Source organism: Pantherophis guttatus, chromosome 1, assembly GCF_059756535.1.
Source record: "Pantherophis guttatus breed Tessera chromosome 1, ASM5975653v1, whole genome shotgun sequence".
Taxonomy (NCBI): domain Eukaryota; kingdom Metazoa; phylum Chordata; class Lepidosauria; order Squamata; family Colubridae; genus Pantherophis; species Pantherophis guttatus.
In genome coordinates this window covers 18,098,328-18,114,131 of record NC_142063.1, presented here as the reverse complement: position 1 = coordinate 18,114,131, position 15,804 = coordinate 18,098,328, and the positions used below count along the sequence as shown (strand labels likewise).

The window sequence follows — 15,804 nt, the reverse complement described above, 5'->3', positions numbered from 1 at the left end:
GTCAGCAACAAAGTCAGACAAGCAAAGGTAAGCCTTCGTTTAACTGCGTTCCTAGAGCTCCATCTTAGCCCCGACCTGCGTACTTTTCGCCGCGCACTTAAGACCCTCCTATTCCAGCAAGCCGGACTGGCCTAATACGATTTTTTATTATGGGTGTATGTATGTTTTAACTTGCGAGCCAATTTTATATATTGATTTTAATTGGTTTTAAATTTTATAAATCTATGTATTTTAATATGGCTGAACACCACCCTGAGTCCTTCGGGAGAAGAGCGGTATAGAAATCGAATAAACTCTTAAACTCTTCCTAATTTAACAGCTGCAGTGATTCAATTAACAACTACGACAAAAAGGGTCAGAATGGGGTAAAATTCACTTAACAATTTTCTCTCTTAGCAACAGAAATTTTGGGCTCAATTGTGGTCGTAAGTCAAGGACTACCTGTATTATAGGGTCGGAAGGGACCTTGATGGTCTTCTATCTTGTCCAACTTCCTGCCCAAGGCAGGAATCCTCATACCATTCTGGACAAATAAATGCCTGTCCTGTCTTTTCCTGAAACCTCCCTTAATGGAGACACTCTATCTCCCAAAAAGTTTTTCTAACTTTAATTATAACATAATCATATAAAACATTTTCAAATTTTAAATATTGATTTATCCTGGCCACTCACCAGTTGCAACAAGGAACATAAAATTAAAATCCAACAGCAAAATAAGGTAAAGGTTCCCCTCACAAGTATCTGCTAGTCGTTCCTGACTCTAGGGGGCGGTGCTCATCTCCGTTTCAAAGCCGAAGAGCCAGCGCTGTCCAAAGACGTCTCCATGGTCATGTGGCCGGCATGACTAAACGCCAAAGGCGCACAGAATGCTGTTACCTTCCCACCAAAAGGTGGTCCCTATTTTTCTACTTGCATTTTTTAGGTGCTTTCGAACTGCTAGGTTGGCAGAAGCTGGGACAAGTAACGGGAGCTCACCCTGTTACGCGGCACTAGGGATTCAAACCACTGAACTGCCGACCTTTCGATCGACAAGCTCAGCGTCTTAGCTACTGAGCCACCGTATCCCCAAAATAGCTAACAACAAAAAACCCTCAAACAAAATAATACATGAACTCTGCTTGAGAATGATCTAAATTCTAAATCCATATGGCAATAGGCTACCAAAAAAAAAAAAATCACATTCTGAAGGTCTCCCCTCCAAATACGAACCAAGCTGGATCCTACTTAGCTTGCAAACCCTGAAAAGATTACCAAGGTATTGCAACCTGTATATTTTGGGAAGTGATCTATAGAAGGACGCCTTCATTCAGCAGAACCTCCCTCATTATTGCACATCTCGAAAGAAATAGGGAAATTGGGACAGTTTGCAGGGTAAGAAAAAATATCAGAGATTCAATGATGGGGCCAGACAGAGGATTAATAAGGCAATCTTCATAAGGATTAATAAAGTTACTCTTCCAACTATTCGTCTTCCCCAATATTTGGGCCACCCAATGTCCACCAGGATGCTACTTGAAGGGCCTATTTTAAAAGATCCATTAAGGTAGAGATTTATCAAATGGACAAATATGTTCCCAAATTTGAGAAGAGCAAGTACAGATCATGCTAGGCATGGAAGATCTACAAAGGTGGCATTTTTTAAAAATGCCAACTCTAATTGAGGACTGAAAACTAGCTGAAATGCACGAAGTTTGCATGCATTCTTTGACTCTAAACAAGCAGAAAATCATTTGAACAATATTTGGAAATTGCATCGCTAACATTCTACAAATTGGCTGAAGAGCTTTCTGGGGGCGGGATCATCAAAATGGCTTACTATATTGGACAAGAAAGCCATGATCTGCTGCTCTTGTTTCTTCAATCTTTTCTCTACTACTTCGTCGTGTACTTTCTTGTGTGTGGCTGGCTATAAATTTTGGCTACCTAAGCCATAGGAGAGGAAAGATGCAAAGGATTTCACTACAGAGCCTCTGTATTGAAAGCGGATTATCAGCAATAAAACTATTTCCTATGAAGCTTAAAGATAAAAAAAAAAAATCCCTAGCAGGCTTTACTAGCTAGAATTTTCCATGAATAGTCTAGCTGCAACTTGATAGCTGCATGCAAAATAGTCTCCAATGTTCCTCTACAAATCAAAGAGATTCTAGGCAAGAACTTCAAAAGGATAGTGAAAAAGGATGGGTTGGTATGCAAAAAGGGAGCAATTATCTCAGGGTAGATAATATAGGTAAATCCTTGACTTACGACCACAATTGAACCCAAAATTTATGTTGTTAAGTAAGACATTTGTTAATGTCTCATTTTGCCCCCTTTTTCCACACAATTCACACTAACTCCCAGAGATTCCTTCCACCTATGTAACTATCAATTACCACATCAAGCCTATAAAAGGATGGCTGAATCTGCAAAGATCTGTAAATCTAGCATCCACAAGTGCTCAGATGCCTTCAGAATTCCCAAGACAGCCTACAGATGCCGTGTCCTCCTCCCTTACTGGGATGAGGTAGCAATAGCAATAGCACTTAGACTTATATACCACTTCGTAGTGCTTTTACAGCCCCCTCTAAGCGTCTTACAGATTCAGCATGTTGCCCCCAACAATCTGGGTCCTCATTTTACCCACCTCAGAAGGATGGAAGGCTGAGTCAACTTTGAGCCTGGTGAGATTCGAACTGCCATATTGCAGGCAGCCGACAGAAGTAGACTGCAGTACTGCATTCTAACCACTGCGCCACCGCAGGTATTAGTTAGAGAGGCTGCTAAATGAAATCTAAGTACTGAACGTGCCTTATACCTATTGATTGATTAACTGCTTTTGGGGAATCACCTGAATCTCATTTCAAAACCTGTTACGTTTTTTAGCAGTGAATCCCATAAAGACAATATACACTATGGAAAACGTATTTCCATTTAAAAGCAATTTCCCCTAAATGAGACCTTCAGATTAGCAGACTAGGAAAAATAGACTTGGATCTATTTTATTGGGCGATCAATTTCCTTCCTTCCTTCCTTCCTTCCTTCCTTCCTTCCTTCCTTCCTTCCTTCCTTCCTTCCTTCCTTCCTCCCTCCCTCCCTCCCTGGGACCCCTATGATTCTATGAAATACATTTCTCTTGGGGAGGGACCACTTACCGGAGTGAGAAGCTCTGGGGTAGAGATGGGAGAACAATCACCATTCAGCTTGATCCCACTTCCTAAATCAAAATCACAGATTTTCACCGGGGACACCTTGTGTTGGAGACAAAGGGGGGGGGGCAAAGGGGGAGAATGAGAGAGAGGAAAAAGGTAACCTCTTTTGGAAGAAAACCCCAAGCTAACTGGAATTTAACATTCTGTCATAAATCCAATCCCCGTTTCTTATGCACTTATACTTCATTAGCCCACTTATCAGACTATCCTGCATCAGCAAGTTTCTTCAACCTCCCAATCTTGCAGCACACGTGACCCCCTCAGAGACTGGGAACTAACCAAGGAGCAATTAAACTACTGCTCACCTGATTTGAACTCTCACAGAGAATATTTTCTGGTTTTAAATCTCTATGTGCTATTCCTGTAATAAAAGAAAGAAAGAAGCTTAACATTAGCAGTTAATACTTTCTGCTTTTGACTGGAAGAACATGACCGAGCAGCTGTCAGAGTGGAAAAGACAACAGGAAAAAAGTTGAGCCAAATTGTGTAATCTGATCATGCTGAAAGAAGCCTTAAGTCCATCTAACCAAGCATCAAACCATGGTCAGCACAAACACCCTTAACACCTAATGTTTACAGAAGCCAGAAGGGTCCTGTCCTTTGTTTTATTCCAGATCCCTTTCAGAAAGCTACTTGGGAAGGAAAGAGTACATTTAATTAAAATATCTCCCAGTTGTCTCTTCCTCTCATGGAACTGAATACTCCCAACAGTTCTCTCCAGTGCATAAAGGGTTCATTTATTAGTTTAGGTCAGTAGTCCTCAATCTTTGTGGCTTGGCAGCCCAGCTTGTGGGAGGAGGGGGGTAGAGGGGAACTGGGCCACATGAGTGGTGGGTCAGTGCACATAGCTCTACCCACTCAAGTGAGAAGAGAAGCTTTTGGGGCGTGGTTTTGCACTCCTTTAGGCTTCTCCGGGCCAAAAGCTTTTGCAAAGGGACTGAAGGCCTGAAGCAGTACAAGATTGCTTCCCTGAAGCCTTTCGTCCGTTTGCAAAAAGCTTTCGGTGCAGAGAAGAGAAACCTTTGGGGGCACAGTCTCGTGCTCCTTCAGACTCACCGAGGCTGCCTCAAAAGCGGATCAGGTGTCCTGCGCAGGCAGCCTCAGTGAGTCAGCGAAGCTGAGCAAGGCCCACACATCCCACTCAGCCTCTGCTCTCATCACTTCGCTTTTGGAACATTGGAAGCAGGTAGCTTGGTGGCCCGGCTTGGAGGGAGGAAAGAAGCCTTTGGGGCGCCACTTGTGAGAGTGGAGCTGTGCGACGTGGCAGCCTACCGCTTCCGTGGCCCAGTTCCGAATAGGCCGCGGCCCAGTCATGGTTGGGGACCCCTGGTTTAGGTGACAGTCCTCAAGCAACTGTTATTAAAAAATATTTATATCCCACCTTATTAGTGACAACACGACCTAATGTAGTTTTCTACTGGCGTAAACTTTAAAAAAAAAATCTTAAAAACAGATTAAGATATCAACATTAAGCTCAACTGGTATGCTCATTAAAATAAAATAAAATTTTAAAAAACCAGCATATCAAAATGATGCCAGAGAAAAAGGCCACGACAATTTTGAGGGACAGAAATCTTCAAATTTGGCAATCGCATTGAAAATGATCCCTACCACACTGTTAGCTAACACTAGGTCTAATAGTAGTCAAGGTCTAACAGTATAGTCAGTACACCCATTGATGATTTGGTTAGTTGGACAGACGACATGAAGAGAAAATGGTCCTTCAGAGTTCTTGGTCCTATAAATGATGCTCTCTATAAACTTTGAAGGCCATCTTAAGTTGATGGCCTTGTGATGGAGTTCTGTTAAATCTACTTCATGCAAGGAAATCTCCTTAACTAAGTATTCAATCAGAGGCCTCTGCTTTCCAACTGCTAGTACTGAAGGAAAGAGCTAACAATTACTTAAGAAGTATCAATTATAATCTGTAGCAACCGGATAAGGCTGGGTTTCACTGCATTTTTGCAGATATTTCCCCAAATGAAAAATATGTATTTAGAGACAGGATAAGAGAAGAGGAAAAGGCAAATTATAGAAAAGTGCCGAGTTCAGGCCTTAGCAGATTCCTGGACATCATAAACGCTATAGTAATACAGTGTGAAAAAGATGAGGACAGGCCAATGCAGATAACTTGAAATTTACCGCAGCACTGAGATCTACTTAGTACAGTATTTTTTCAACCTTGGGACCTTGAAGATGTTATGTGTGGACTTCAACTCCCAGAATTCCTCCCCCACCATTCATGTTGAGAAACAATAGCTTGGTGCAGGGGTGTTCAACCTTGACAACTTTTAACACTTGTGGATTTCAGCTCCTAGAATTCTGGGAGTTGAAGTCCACAGGAATTGTGGGAGTTGAAGTCCGCAGGTGCTAAAGTTAACCAAGTTTGGACACCCTTGGCTTATTGGATTGCAAAGAGACTTGTGTTGCACCATGCAATGCTTTGGAAACACACACACACCCTCAAAAATACCATGCCCCCAGCATTCATTTTTTTTACCCACCTTTATTGTGCAAGAAATTAAGGGCACTGGCTATGTCGTGCACCACCATGCTGGCCTCTAGCTCATTGAAATGGCGTCGACGGTGGATATGGGTTAAGATGGAGCCTGGAAAGATACGTTGAAAATCTCAATTAAGCCATGGACCAAGATCTGAAGCTTAAAGATGCAGATCAGGTCTGCCCAACTTTGGCAATTTTAAGACCTGGGGACTTCAATTCCCAGAATTCCCCAGCCAGCTATGATGGGAGTTGAAGTTCCCAGGTCTTAACATTGTCAAGGCTGGACACCCCTGATGTAGATTATATATGGACAATTACAACGTGTACAATTTATGGCATTTCCCTCCTTACTTAAATTGGAAAAAATGGGGCTTTAAAAATAAGTTCTCTCTCTCCCACCTACAAAATCAAAATTCATTTGGCCGGTGACTCACCTCCTCTCATCTTCTCAAACACGAGGTAGAACCGGTCCTCTTCTTCAAAAAACTCGATCAACTCCAGGATGTTCCTAAAGAAAAAGACAGGGGAGGGCGGGACAATAATTAGGGATAAGAAGAGACAGGTAAGACGAAGGAATGACATCCGTTTCATTTTCATTCAAAAATCAATCCTGATTGATCCTAATCTCATATTTTCCCTCATAGCAGGCAAAACACCTCTCAAGCAATCACAATGCAGAGAACGAAGTCCAGACTTTCCTTTCTCCCGAAGCGAATATTCAGAGATAGAGTGCCCCTTGATATGGAAGTTCAGGCAATCCTCGTCTAGTGACCATTTAAAGTTACAGTGGCACTGAAAAAGGTGATTTATGACTGTTTTTCACACATAAAACCGTTACAGCATCCCCACAAGTCAACCGATCAAAATTTGGGTGATTGACAACTGACATATATTTATGACAGCTGCGCTCTCCATTTAATCACCGTTTGTAACCTTCCCAGTGAGCTTCCCACAAGCAAAGTCACCGGGAGAAGCCGGATTCACTTAACAACTGCAGGATTCACTTAACAATCATAATGATTTGCTTACAGCTGAGGTAATAAAAGGTCATAAAAGGGGGCACAGCTCACTTAGCAATTGTGTTGCTTAGCAACAGAAATGTTGGGCTCCGCTGTGGTCATTAAATCGAGGATTACTTGTACCCGATTACAGGTAATCCTCGATTTACGAGTTCATTTAGTGACCGTTCAAAGTTACGGCACTGAAAAAAAGTGACTGATGGCTGTTTTTCACACTTACGCAGCCTCCTCACGGTCACGTGATCAAAATTCAGCCAATTGGCCACTGACTCATATTTATGGCAGCTGCAGTGTCTTGGGGGTCATGTGATCATCTTTTGTGACCTTCTGACAAGCACAGTCAACGGGGAAGGCCGATTCACTTAACAACCGTGTTACTAATTTAATAACTGCAGTGATTCCCTTAATAGCTATAGCCAGAAAGGTCGCAAAATGGGACAACACCCACTTAACAAATGTCTCACTTTAGGAACAGAAATTTCAGGGTCCATTGTGGTCGTAAATTGAGGACCACCCAAGTACTGCATGAATACAACCAGGATACAATCTAGTTCAGGGGTCTCCAACCTTGGCAATTTTAAGACTTGTGGACTTCAACTCCCAGAAAGCTGGCTCAGAATTACTCAGCAAAGCTGGTTGAGGAATCCTGGGATCTTAAAGTTGCCAAGGTTGGAGACCCCTGATCTAGATACAGCAAAGATCAAGCTTAAAACTCTGCCCAGTACCTGTGTCCTTGGCACTGATACAGCATTTCCACTTCTCGAAATACCCGATTTCGGATGTGTCCAAGACGTTTTTCAATTATCTTTCAAAGAAAAAAAGTAAGGGAAAGGCTAGTTATAACAACGTCAAGCCAAAACAAATATTCCGAGCAGGTATGTTGCATGCAAAACTTTGCTTCTTTCAAACAAACAAAATGAGCAATGATTTTGAAACCAAGCACACAACGCTTCTCAAACTTGGCTCCCTCCAATTGCTCTTCAATCCTCCCTGGAAAGGGGGGGGGGGAGGCTGATCTGAAGTCATATTCCATGTGGAGGGGGTGATATCAGCTATTAGGCTCTATGATCTTGTATGAAACATGAGCAAAGTACAACAGGCACTGGAGATAATTGTTTATGGAGGTATTTACAAGATAGCATTGAAACCAACCCAAGTTCCAATCTCATTAACATCCCGAAACTCTAGAACCAATTCTACAAAACATGAGTTTTTCATATGCAAAGGCAAATAGGCTGTTTTTTTATGCAATTTTATACCCAATGAAGAAAAGGCCATTTTTTTTTTCAACTGGTAATTTTAAAAAAACTCGAACTCGTCTACTTAAGGTATACAGCTGAATATTTCTTTTTTGCAAAAAGAGTTTCCTAGCACCTCAAACACTAACAGAGAAGGGGGAGTTAAACCATCCCTGGCCCCAATGGTTTCGCTCCTTGCAATTCTCATGCCCTCTTTTCTTCCCATCCCCTGCCTCCTCAGTTCCTCCCCCCCCCCACTGCCCCACCTCCCTTCCTAATCCCTTTAGCTTCTTGCAATCTGTAGAACAAATTGGGCCTTTTGACTCAGAATGGCAAAATTCCACCTGTGAAACTGTATTCAGAAGAGTTTGGAGGAGCAGACATGCATCGGGCAAGTCTCTGCACTCCCCCAGCCTTGCACAATAACAACAGTAACCTCAGTGACTTATTCAGAAGAGGGAGGGAAGGGATTCTCCAGCTGTTCTTTGAGCAGCTGATCTTTCTTTCTTTCTTTCTTTCCTTTCCTTCCTTCCTTTTTTCTTTCCTTCCTTCCTTTCCCCCTTTCTTTTCTTCCCTTCTTCCTTCATTTTCTTCCTTCTTCCCTTTCCTGCCTTCCTTTTCTTCCCTTCTTCCTTCCCTTATTTCCACCTTTCCTTTTTTCTTTTCTTCCCTTTCTTCCTTAATTTCTTTCCTCCTTTCCTTCCTTCCTTTCCTTCCCTTCCTTCTGCCTTTCCTTTTTTCCTATTCTTCCCTTCTTTCCTCCTTTCCTTCCTTCCTTCTTTTCCTTCCTTCCTTTCTTTCCCTTCCTTTCTTTCCACCTTTCCTTTTTTTCTTCCCTTCCTTCCTTCCTTTCCTCCTTTCCTTCCTTCCTCTCTTCCTCTTCCTTCCTTCCCTTCCTTCTTCCTTTCCTTTTTCTTCCCTTCTTTCCTCCTTTCCTTCTTCCTTCCTCTTTTCTTTCTTTCTTTCTCTCTCTCCCTCCCCCCTCCAAGGTTTTTTTTTTTACCAGCCTATCTCTTTGCAACTGCAACAATGCGCAAATGGCTGGGTATGAAACTCGAAGAGCAGAAGGGTGGAAAATGGATTATTTATGCCCCTATCCCACCCCACACTTCTCTGCTCCCCGAGTTGCCTCTTTGCAGCCGGCGACGAATGAAAGAGCTGTTGTTTCTCGCCGTCTGCCAACTTTAAAAAAAAAAAGAAAAAAAGAAAAAAGCCACACTCCCTAGAGAGACGGGAACGCAGTGTGCAGCAGCTGCGTTCTCCTCCCTCTACTCTGGGAGGTTTTCAACATCACCATCCTTTTGGCTTCTCTTTCAGATTTACATCAGATTTACAACTGTCCTCTTCTCCCTTCCCCGAAGCCATGGCATCTGCACAACACAAACACACACACACACGCACACACAAATGGACTGGTGCCAGGTTCTCCCTGTCCCATTTTAGATCATCTGCGTCACTGTTCCTGCCTAATACAAGCTGGCAGGAGGGATTAAAGGAGAGGGGGGGGGAAGGCTGAGGGAGGAACAATTGGGTTTGAAAAGAGAAAAGGTCAAGCTGGGAGAGGCAGCTGAGAGAGATGCCTCTCAGTGAAATTTTAAACAGAAAACTAAATTTTAGGCCTTTCAGTAGACAGCTGCCGCAGAGGAATTAGGGGTGTGTGTGGGGGTGGGTGGGATTGCTTGCTTTGTTTATTTTTCCTCAAGTTGCTTATTTACCGAACAATCGATTTAAAGAGATTAAGGCTGCCACAAATTAAGTGAGGAAATCTACACTGAATTGAGCTGTAAGCATCTTGGACCAAAGATGTAAACCACAGGGTCTTATGGCTGGAAGGAGTCGTAACAGAATAACAAGAGTTGGAAGGGACCTTGGAGGTCTTCTAGACCAACCCCCTGCTCAGGCAAGAAACTTTATACCATTTCAGACAAATGGTTGCCCAATCTCTTCTTAAAAACTTTCAGTGTTGGAGCATTCACAACTTCTGGAGGCAAGTTGTTCCACTGATTAATTGTTCTAACTGTCAAGAAATTTCTCCTTAATTCTAGGTTGCTTCTCTCCTTGATTAGTTTCTTGTTCTCAGGTGCTTTGGAGAATAGCTTGACTCCCTCCTCTTTGTGGCAGCCCCTGAGATATTGGAACACTGCTATCATATCACTCCTAGTCTTTTTTCTTAATTTTCATATAGCATTCAATTCTCTGCTCAAAAAAAGAATAAAAGTATCTCAAACAGATGGCTAGACATAGCCACTACAGGGTAGCTCGCTCCCTTACTGGGGAACTGGTTCCATTGGGATTCTGTCTTTGTGATATACATTTGAAAAATTAATAATTAAAAAGCTACTCCCAACCCTCACCCCCACCCAAATGTTCACATATTCATTTCTTGGAACCATCCTTTGATATACAGTGCAGGATTTATAGTTTAAGCTCTTCTGGAAGATGCTAGTTTGGGGGCAGGGGCCAAGGTTCAACAAATGTATTCATTTTTTGATTAAATTTATCTGCCACTTATCTCGTTTTAAAGCGGCTCTGGGAGACGAGTAGATTTAAATAAACTGCCAGCTTTAGACCCCAAAAGTTCTGTCATCATCTCTTAGTTAGTCTGGCACCATCCGTGACATCCTGTTTGTTCCCCATTTGTAATCGACTAAATACAGCTATTCATTTAAGAATTGAAAAGCAGGCTTGATTTTATGTTAATATCTTAGGCAGAAGAGTCACGGGGCAGTTTTCCCAAGCAGGTTTAAAAAAACAAAATAAAAATGGAGAGGCAGAGGAAAGGAAGGGACTAAACAATCTTAATCATTTTTCTCAAAGACCGAGAAGACAGACGTCCTGTTTATTTCAGGCAGCAGCATGACTTTCAAAAGATGCTAGAAACAGAAGAGCTGTTTCATTCTTACTAATCATGCAGTTATGTGGCTGGCGTGTTATTATTAGAGGAACTAATCAGCTGATATGTAAAGTATACCTCTCCTGCACACAAATTATATTTGCATCTGCCTAATGCTTGAACAGCTTCAATAAATATAAATAATAAATATACTCTGGAAGGAATAATCATTTTCCAGATCATGGAATAAATATCCTGACGCCTTGGCAATGACAATTAGCCACATTGCCAACAGATGGTGGTAATTATTGAAAAGAAACTCTACTAACTCTACGTGTTTAAAAAGAAAAAGGCAATTAACTTTCTGAAAGTAAGTAGCTAGCGTTCCGGAGAATGCACTAACTTTCCATTTGCAAAGAATCTTTTTCAATATGCAGCTAAGCATTGCAAGCTGACTTTCACTTCACACTTGCATAAAATACTGAAAACGGTTTTACAGCTTCGTTCAACCAACACTTGGTTTCCACAAATTTAAAGGAACTTGTGCATAATTCTGTCTTCACCGTTTCTCAAATAAATGGAACATGCCCCATGTATATTCCAAGTTTGTTTAATATCTGAAGGGCTGCTATGGGCTGCTGTCTGGAATGCAACATCTAGTACAGGTAATCCTCAACTTAGAGCCATTTGATTAGCCACTGTTTGAAGTTACTACACCACTGAAAAAAGTTAATTATGACCAATCCTCACACTTATGACTGTCGCAGCATCACTGTGGTCGTGTGATCAAAATTTGGGCGACTGGCAGCCGGCATGTACAGGTAATCCTCAATTTACAACGGTCCCTTTAGTGACCATTCAGAGTTACAACAGCACTGAGAAAAATGACTTATGACTGTTTTTCACACTTACGACCGTTGCAACATCCCCATGATCATATGATCAAAACTCAGATACTTGGCAACTGGTTCGTATTAATGACCGTTGCCATGTCCCAAGGTCATGTGATCACCTTTTGCGACCTTCTGATGAGCAAAGTCAATGGGGAAGCCGGATTCACTTAACAATCGGGTTAGTAACTTATCAACAGCAGTGATTCACTTAACAATTGAAGCAAGAAAGGTCGTAAAATGGGGCAAAACTCCCTTTTAAAATGTCTCACTTAACAACAGAAATTTTGGGCTCAGTTGTGGTTGTAAGTTGAGGACTACCTCTATTTTAAATAACGCAATCAAGGTTTGAAGAAGGAAGCCTCTAAGTAGCAGGACAGTTCGTCTATCATTTCAGAGAATTACTATCTTTACTAAAACTTTCTTCACTACCCTGATCTCTTTGAAATGTTCTCAACCATCCTGTAAGGTAGGAAATATTTAACGTTAACGCAGACAGGTCAAAACCAACTTCCTCCCAAATCCAGCCATTTGACTTTGTGCACATTTTTGCTTGCATCAGCTGAAGCCTCCAAACAAGCAGTAGATGCAATACAGAAGTAGGCAGACTGGAACTGGAGTTTTATTTACAAAGCGGGATTAAGGTTAAGAACCCGAGTTTACCAAGATCAAAGCAAATGCCCTAGTGTTTGGAAGCTAGTTACGAATCCCAGCTCTACTCTTCAATCAAAATTAACTTTTTTTTTTTTGCAAAGCCTGCCACAGGCTTTGTAGCACCTCAGCATTTTCCTCAAACAGTTTGGGCTAGATTAGAGGGGAAAGGCAGTAAAGAGCAGAACCACTGAAACCAAACAGGAATCCTGGTGTTGCCCAATCCTCAAGGCATTTTCTCCAATGCCCGAGAAGAACAAAGCATTTCCCAAAAACATGTCTGCTGATGATAAATGCACCAGGATTCTATTATTGCAGAAGACCAACATTCAGATATTCCTCTCTCTGTGGATAGATTTCAGCTCAACGTTTTTGGCTTCAGTGTTTGGGAAACAACAGGCCTTATTTCCCAGAACTCCCTTTCCTTAGAGAAGCCACCATGACCAAGGATTCATACCTTCACTGCGTACTCCTTGTTAGTAATGAGGTTAACACAGGCCTGGACTTTTGCATGTGCTCCTTCTCCGAGGACCTCTTCTTGGAGCTGGTAAACATCTGGATGTGGCGGCAGAGAGAGAAGGGCAGGGAGAGAAAGCATATTCCAAAATCAGACTTTCAACAGAGCATTCAGACAGCACGTCCACTGATCTGGGGGAAAACCCACAAAAGGCCGAAAATGCAAAAGTAACCATTCCAGAGTTCACCCACATCTAAGTTCTTCCAGTTTCTAGTTTTGTTTCAACAAATGTAGTTTCACTCAGAGTTTCTAAACAACACCGAACTAATAGGATCAGAGTCAACAAATCCAACCCCTAGCTCCATGCAAAAATCCTGCAATGAAACCTCTTCCACCGATTATTCTCCAGTCTCTTGTTTAAAAGTAAATGGTTCTACTCTGAAATTACTTTAACTATGAGGGGAAGCTTTATTCTTACACTTAACCAAAATTACCACATCCCCATAACTTAACTCACGATTCTGTCTTCCACCTTCTGCACATCTGTTTCTCCTTTCAAAGTGTGCTACCACCTAGTTCCTTGATCTTCTTTTTTTAAGGCCTAATATTCTTGATTCCTTCCATATCTTGTCTTAGGACGTATGTCTCGCTCATCCAGGTTGCCCATTTAGGAACCTGCTTCAGGTTTATCACTGGAAACAATTCTCCAGATGGGCTCTGACTGTATAAACAATGATGGTACAAGCCAACCCCATCCACTCATTCTTCCTGTGAGCAAGCAAGCTATAGACATCTCTGTCTATGGTTTACACAGCATGTTGTATTGTTTTGGTGCAAAATGGAGAAACAGTGTAAACTGAAGATAACCACACCTAATAAAGAAACCTCATACTAATTCTTCTCATATCACTTTCTAGCTTATGAGTTGAGGGCAGTAATACACTGGCTTCTCGCAAGTCTATTTTAGAGACCCTGGCATAGACTAATCTACATATGCTTGGGATACAACTAAGCACCAGTTGCATCTACGACAAAATATGCCAAAGCTAAGAAATATACAAATATAAAAATGACAGTTTACAAGTAGTCTTTCAGAGTTACAACAATGATGAAAAAAAAAAAAAACTTTATGACCAATCTTCACATTTATGACCTCTGCAGATCTGTCAGCAAAGGAAAGCTAAATTAAGATTATAAGCACAGTTGTGGTTTCACTTAGTGATCGCTCTGCTTAACAACCAAGTTGCTGGTCCCAATGATGGTTGCTAAACAAGGACTCAACGTGTTGTGTGTTTGGTGATTCAGAAACCGTATTATGACGAAGTAAATAGGGTTGAGCAAGGGAGGGTTTTGTGCAAATAGGAAGGTTAGCTGCTGAAGGTAGTAAGATAGGATAGAAATAAAATGTGACAATCAACAGGTTGCTTTGCAAATGACTCAACATCAAGGAAGGAGTAAGACAAAGGAGTGTCATGTCCCTTTACTTATTTAATGCCTTTATGTACAAGTACTTGTGGTGATCTTAAGATGTTATCTAGATGGGGATAGTTTTTATCCCAGTTTTTATAGTTTTTATAGCTCTGGGATAAAAAACTGAATAGTTTTTATCCCAGAGCTATAATTGCACTCAACAATGAACTAAAGGGCCACCATCAGTGAGCATTACTTGGTCTGTTGTTGTCAAGTATTTGCAAGCCATTGGCACATGTGTCATATAGACACCAGTGGAGGCAGAGAGTGTCTCCACCCCTATGTGGAAAGGAGGGGCTTACCCAGAGTATAAAACCCCCTCCAACCTTTTCCACCTTGCTCTCTCCATCTCTCTCTCTCTCTCTCTCTCACTTCTTGTGTTTGTTCCTCATGAGACTTGATCTCTGTTGGACATAGTTAATATGATTTATCTTATGAATAAATACGTTTAAGACATTTATTTATGCATCTGCCTCTGAACTCTTCTATGCTCCTGGGTGTTTCTACGATCCCAATTCCACAGTTGTGTGGATGTTTGGGTGGTTTAGGGGTGGAGAATTGTGGTGGGTGGGAGTGTGTTTGGGGATTGTTATGTGTGTTGGACCTGGTCTTTGGGCGTTAAGTGAATTTTGTTGTATGGGTATACATGTACAATGACAATAAAGTTATTTATTTATTTGATATTATGTTGTTGTTTGAGAACGTTTCCTGAAAATCCCAGAGGTGCTTTTTCAAGAGGCAACTGGACTTTCTGGTTTTTTTCTTTGAAGACGTTTCACTTCTCATCCAAGAAGCTTCTTCAGCTCACAAGCTTCTTGGATGAGAAGTGAAATGTCTTCAAAGAAAAACCAGAAAGTCCAGTTGCTTTTTGAAAAAGCACCTTTGGGACAACCATGATCTAGATGACTGAGAATCTCCACAGACATTTCCTGAAAATGTTACCCTTACATGATGCAACAAGCAAGGAATGATCTGAAAATCGATCTAATAGGGTCTAATAGGGCAAACGAAATTGTGATGGCGCAATGGCTAGAGTTCAATACTACAGGCTACTTCTGCTGACTGTTGACTGCCTGCAATTTGGCAGTTCAAATCTCACCAGGCTCAAGGTTGACTCAGCCTTCCATCCTTCCGAGGTGGGTAAAATGAGGACTCAAACTGTTGGGGCAATATTCTGACTCTGTAAACTGCTTAAAGAGGGCTGTAAAGCACTGTAAAGCGGTATATAAGTCTAAGTGCTAGTGCTATAAACTCACTGAAAAAAAGAAGAAGAAAGAACTAGCACAAAAGCTGATGAATCTGGGCTCCCTAGTTCACTTTAAGGGAAAGTGAATGAAATTTAAACTACAAACATTAGTAGAAATATTGTGGGAAGTTTGTAGCCTGTGGCAAGGAAATTTTTTGCCAATTTCTTTTGCCAAACCAAGTGAAAAGGGTCGAATACAGAGCATGGTCTGTTCACTTTGTCACATGGAAGTAGGGTATGTCAGGAGAAGCACGAAAATAAGGTGAAGGTGGCGAGAGTGGGTTGTCATGGGTGTGCACTGAAATACAA

General features: G+C 41.6%; 1 protein-coding gene across 1 annotated transcript in view; it reads right to left on the bottom strand.

The window, feature by feature from the left end:
* The window catches only part of MKNK2 (MAPK interacting serine/threonine kinase 2), a 48,755-nt gene that overhangs the window by 15,699 nt on the left and 17,252 nt on the right, over positions 1-15,804 (bottom strand). Inside the window, exons 5-10 of the mRNA XM_034437737.3 lie at positions 12,780-12,877; positions 7,436-7,515; positions 6,126-6,199; positions 5,693-5,797; positions 3,494-3,549; positions 3,132-3,227 (exon numbers count right to left, since the gene is read on the bottom strand). Of these exons, the coding sequence (XP_034293628.1) occupies positions 3,132-3,227; positions 3,494-3,549; positions 5,693-5,797; positions 6,126-6,199; positions 7,436-7,515; positions 12,780-12,877 (509 nt within the window). The remainder of the gene's footprint in view (positions 1-3,131; positions 3,228-3,493; positions 3,550-5,692; positions 5,798-6,125; positions 6,200-7,435; positions 7,516-12,779; positions 12,878-15,804) is intronic.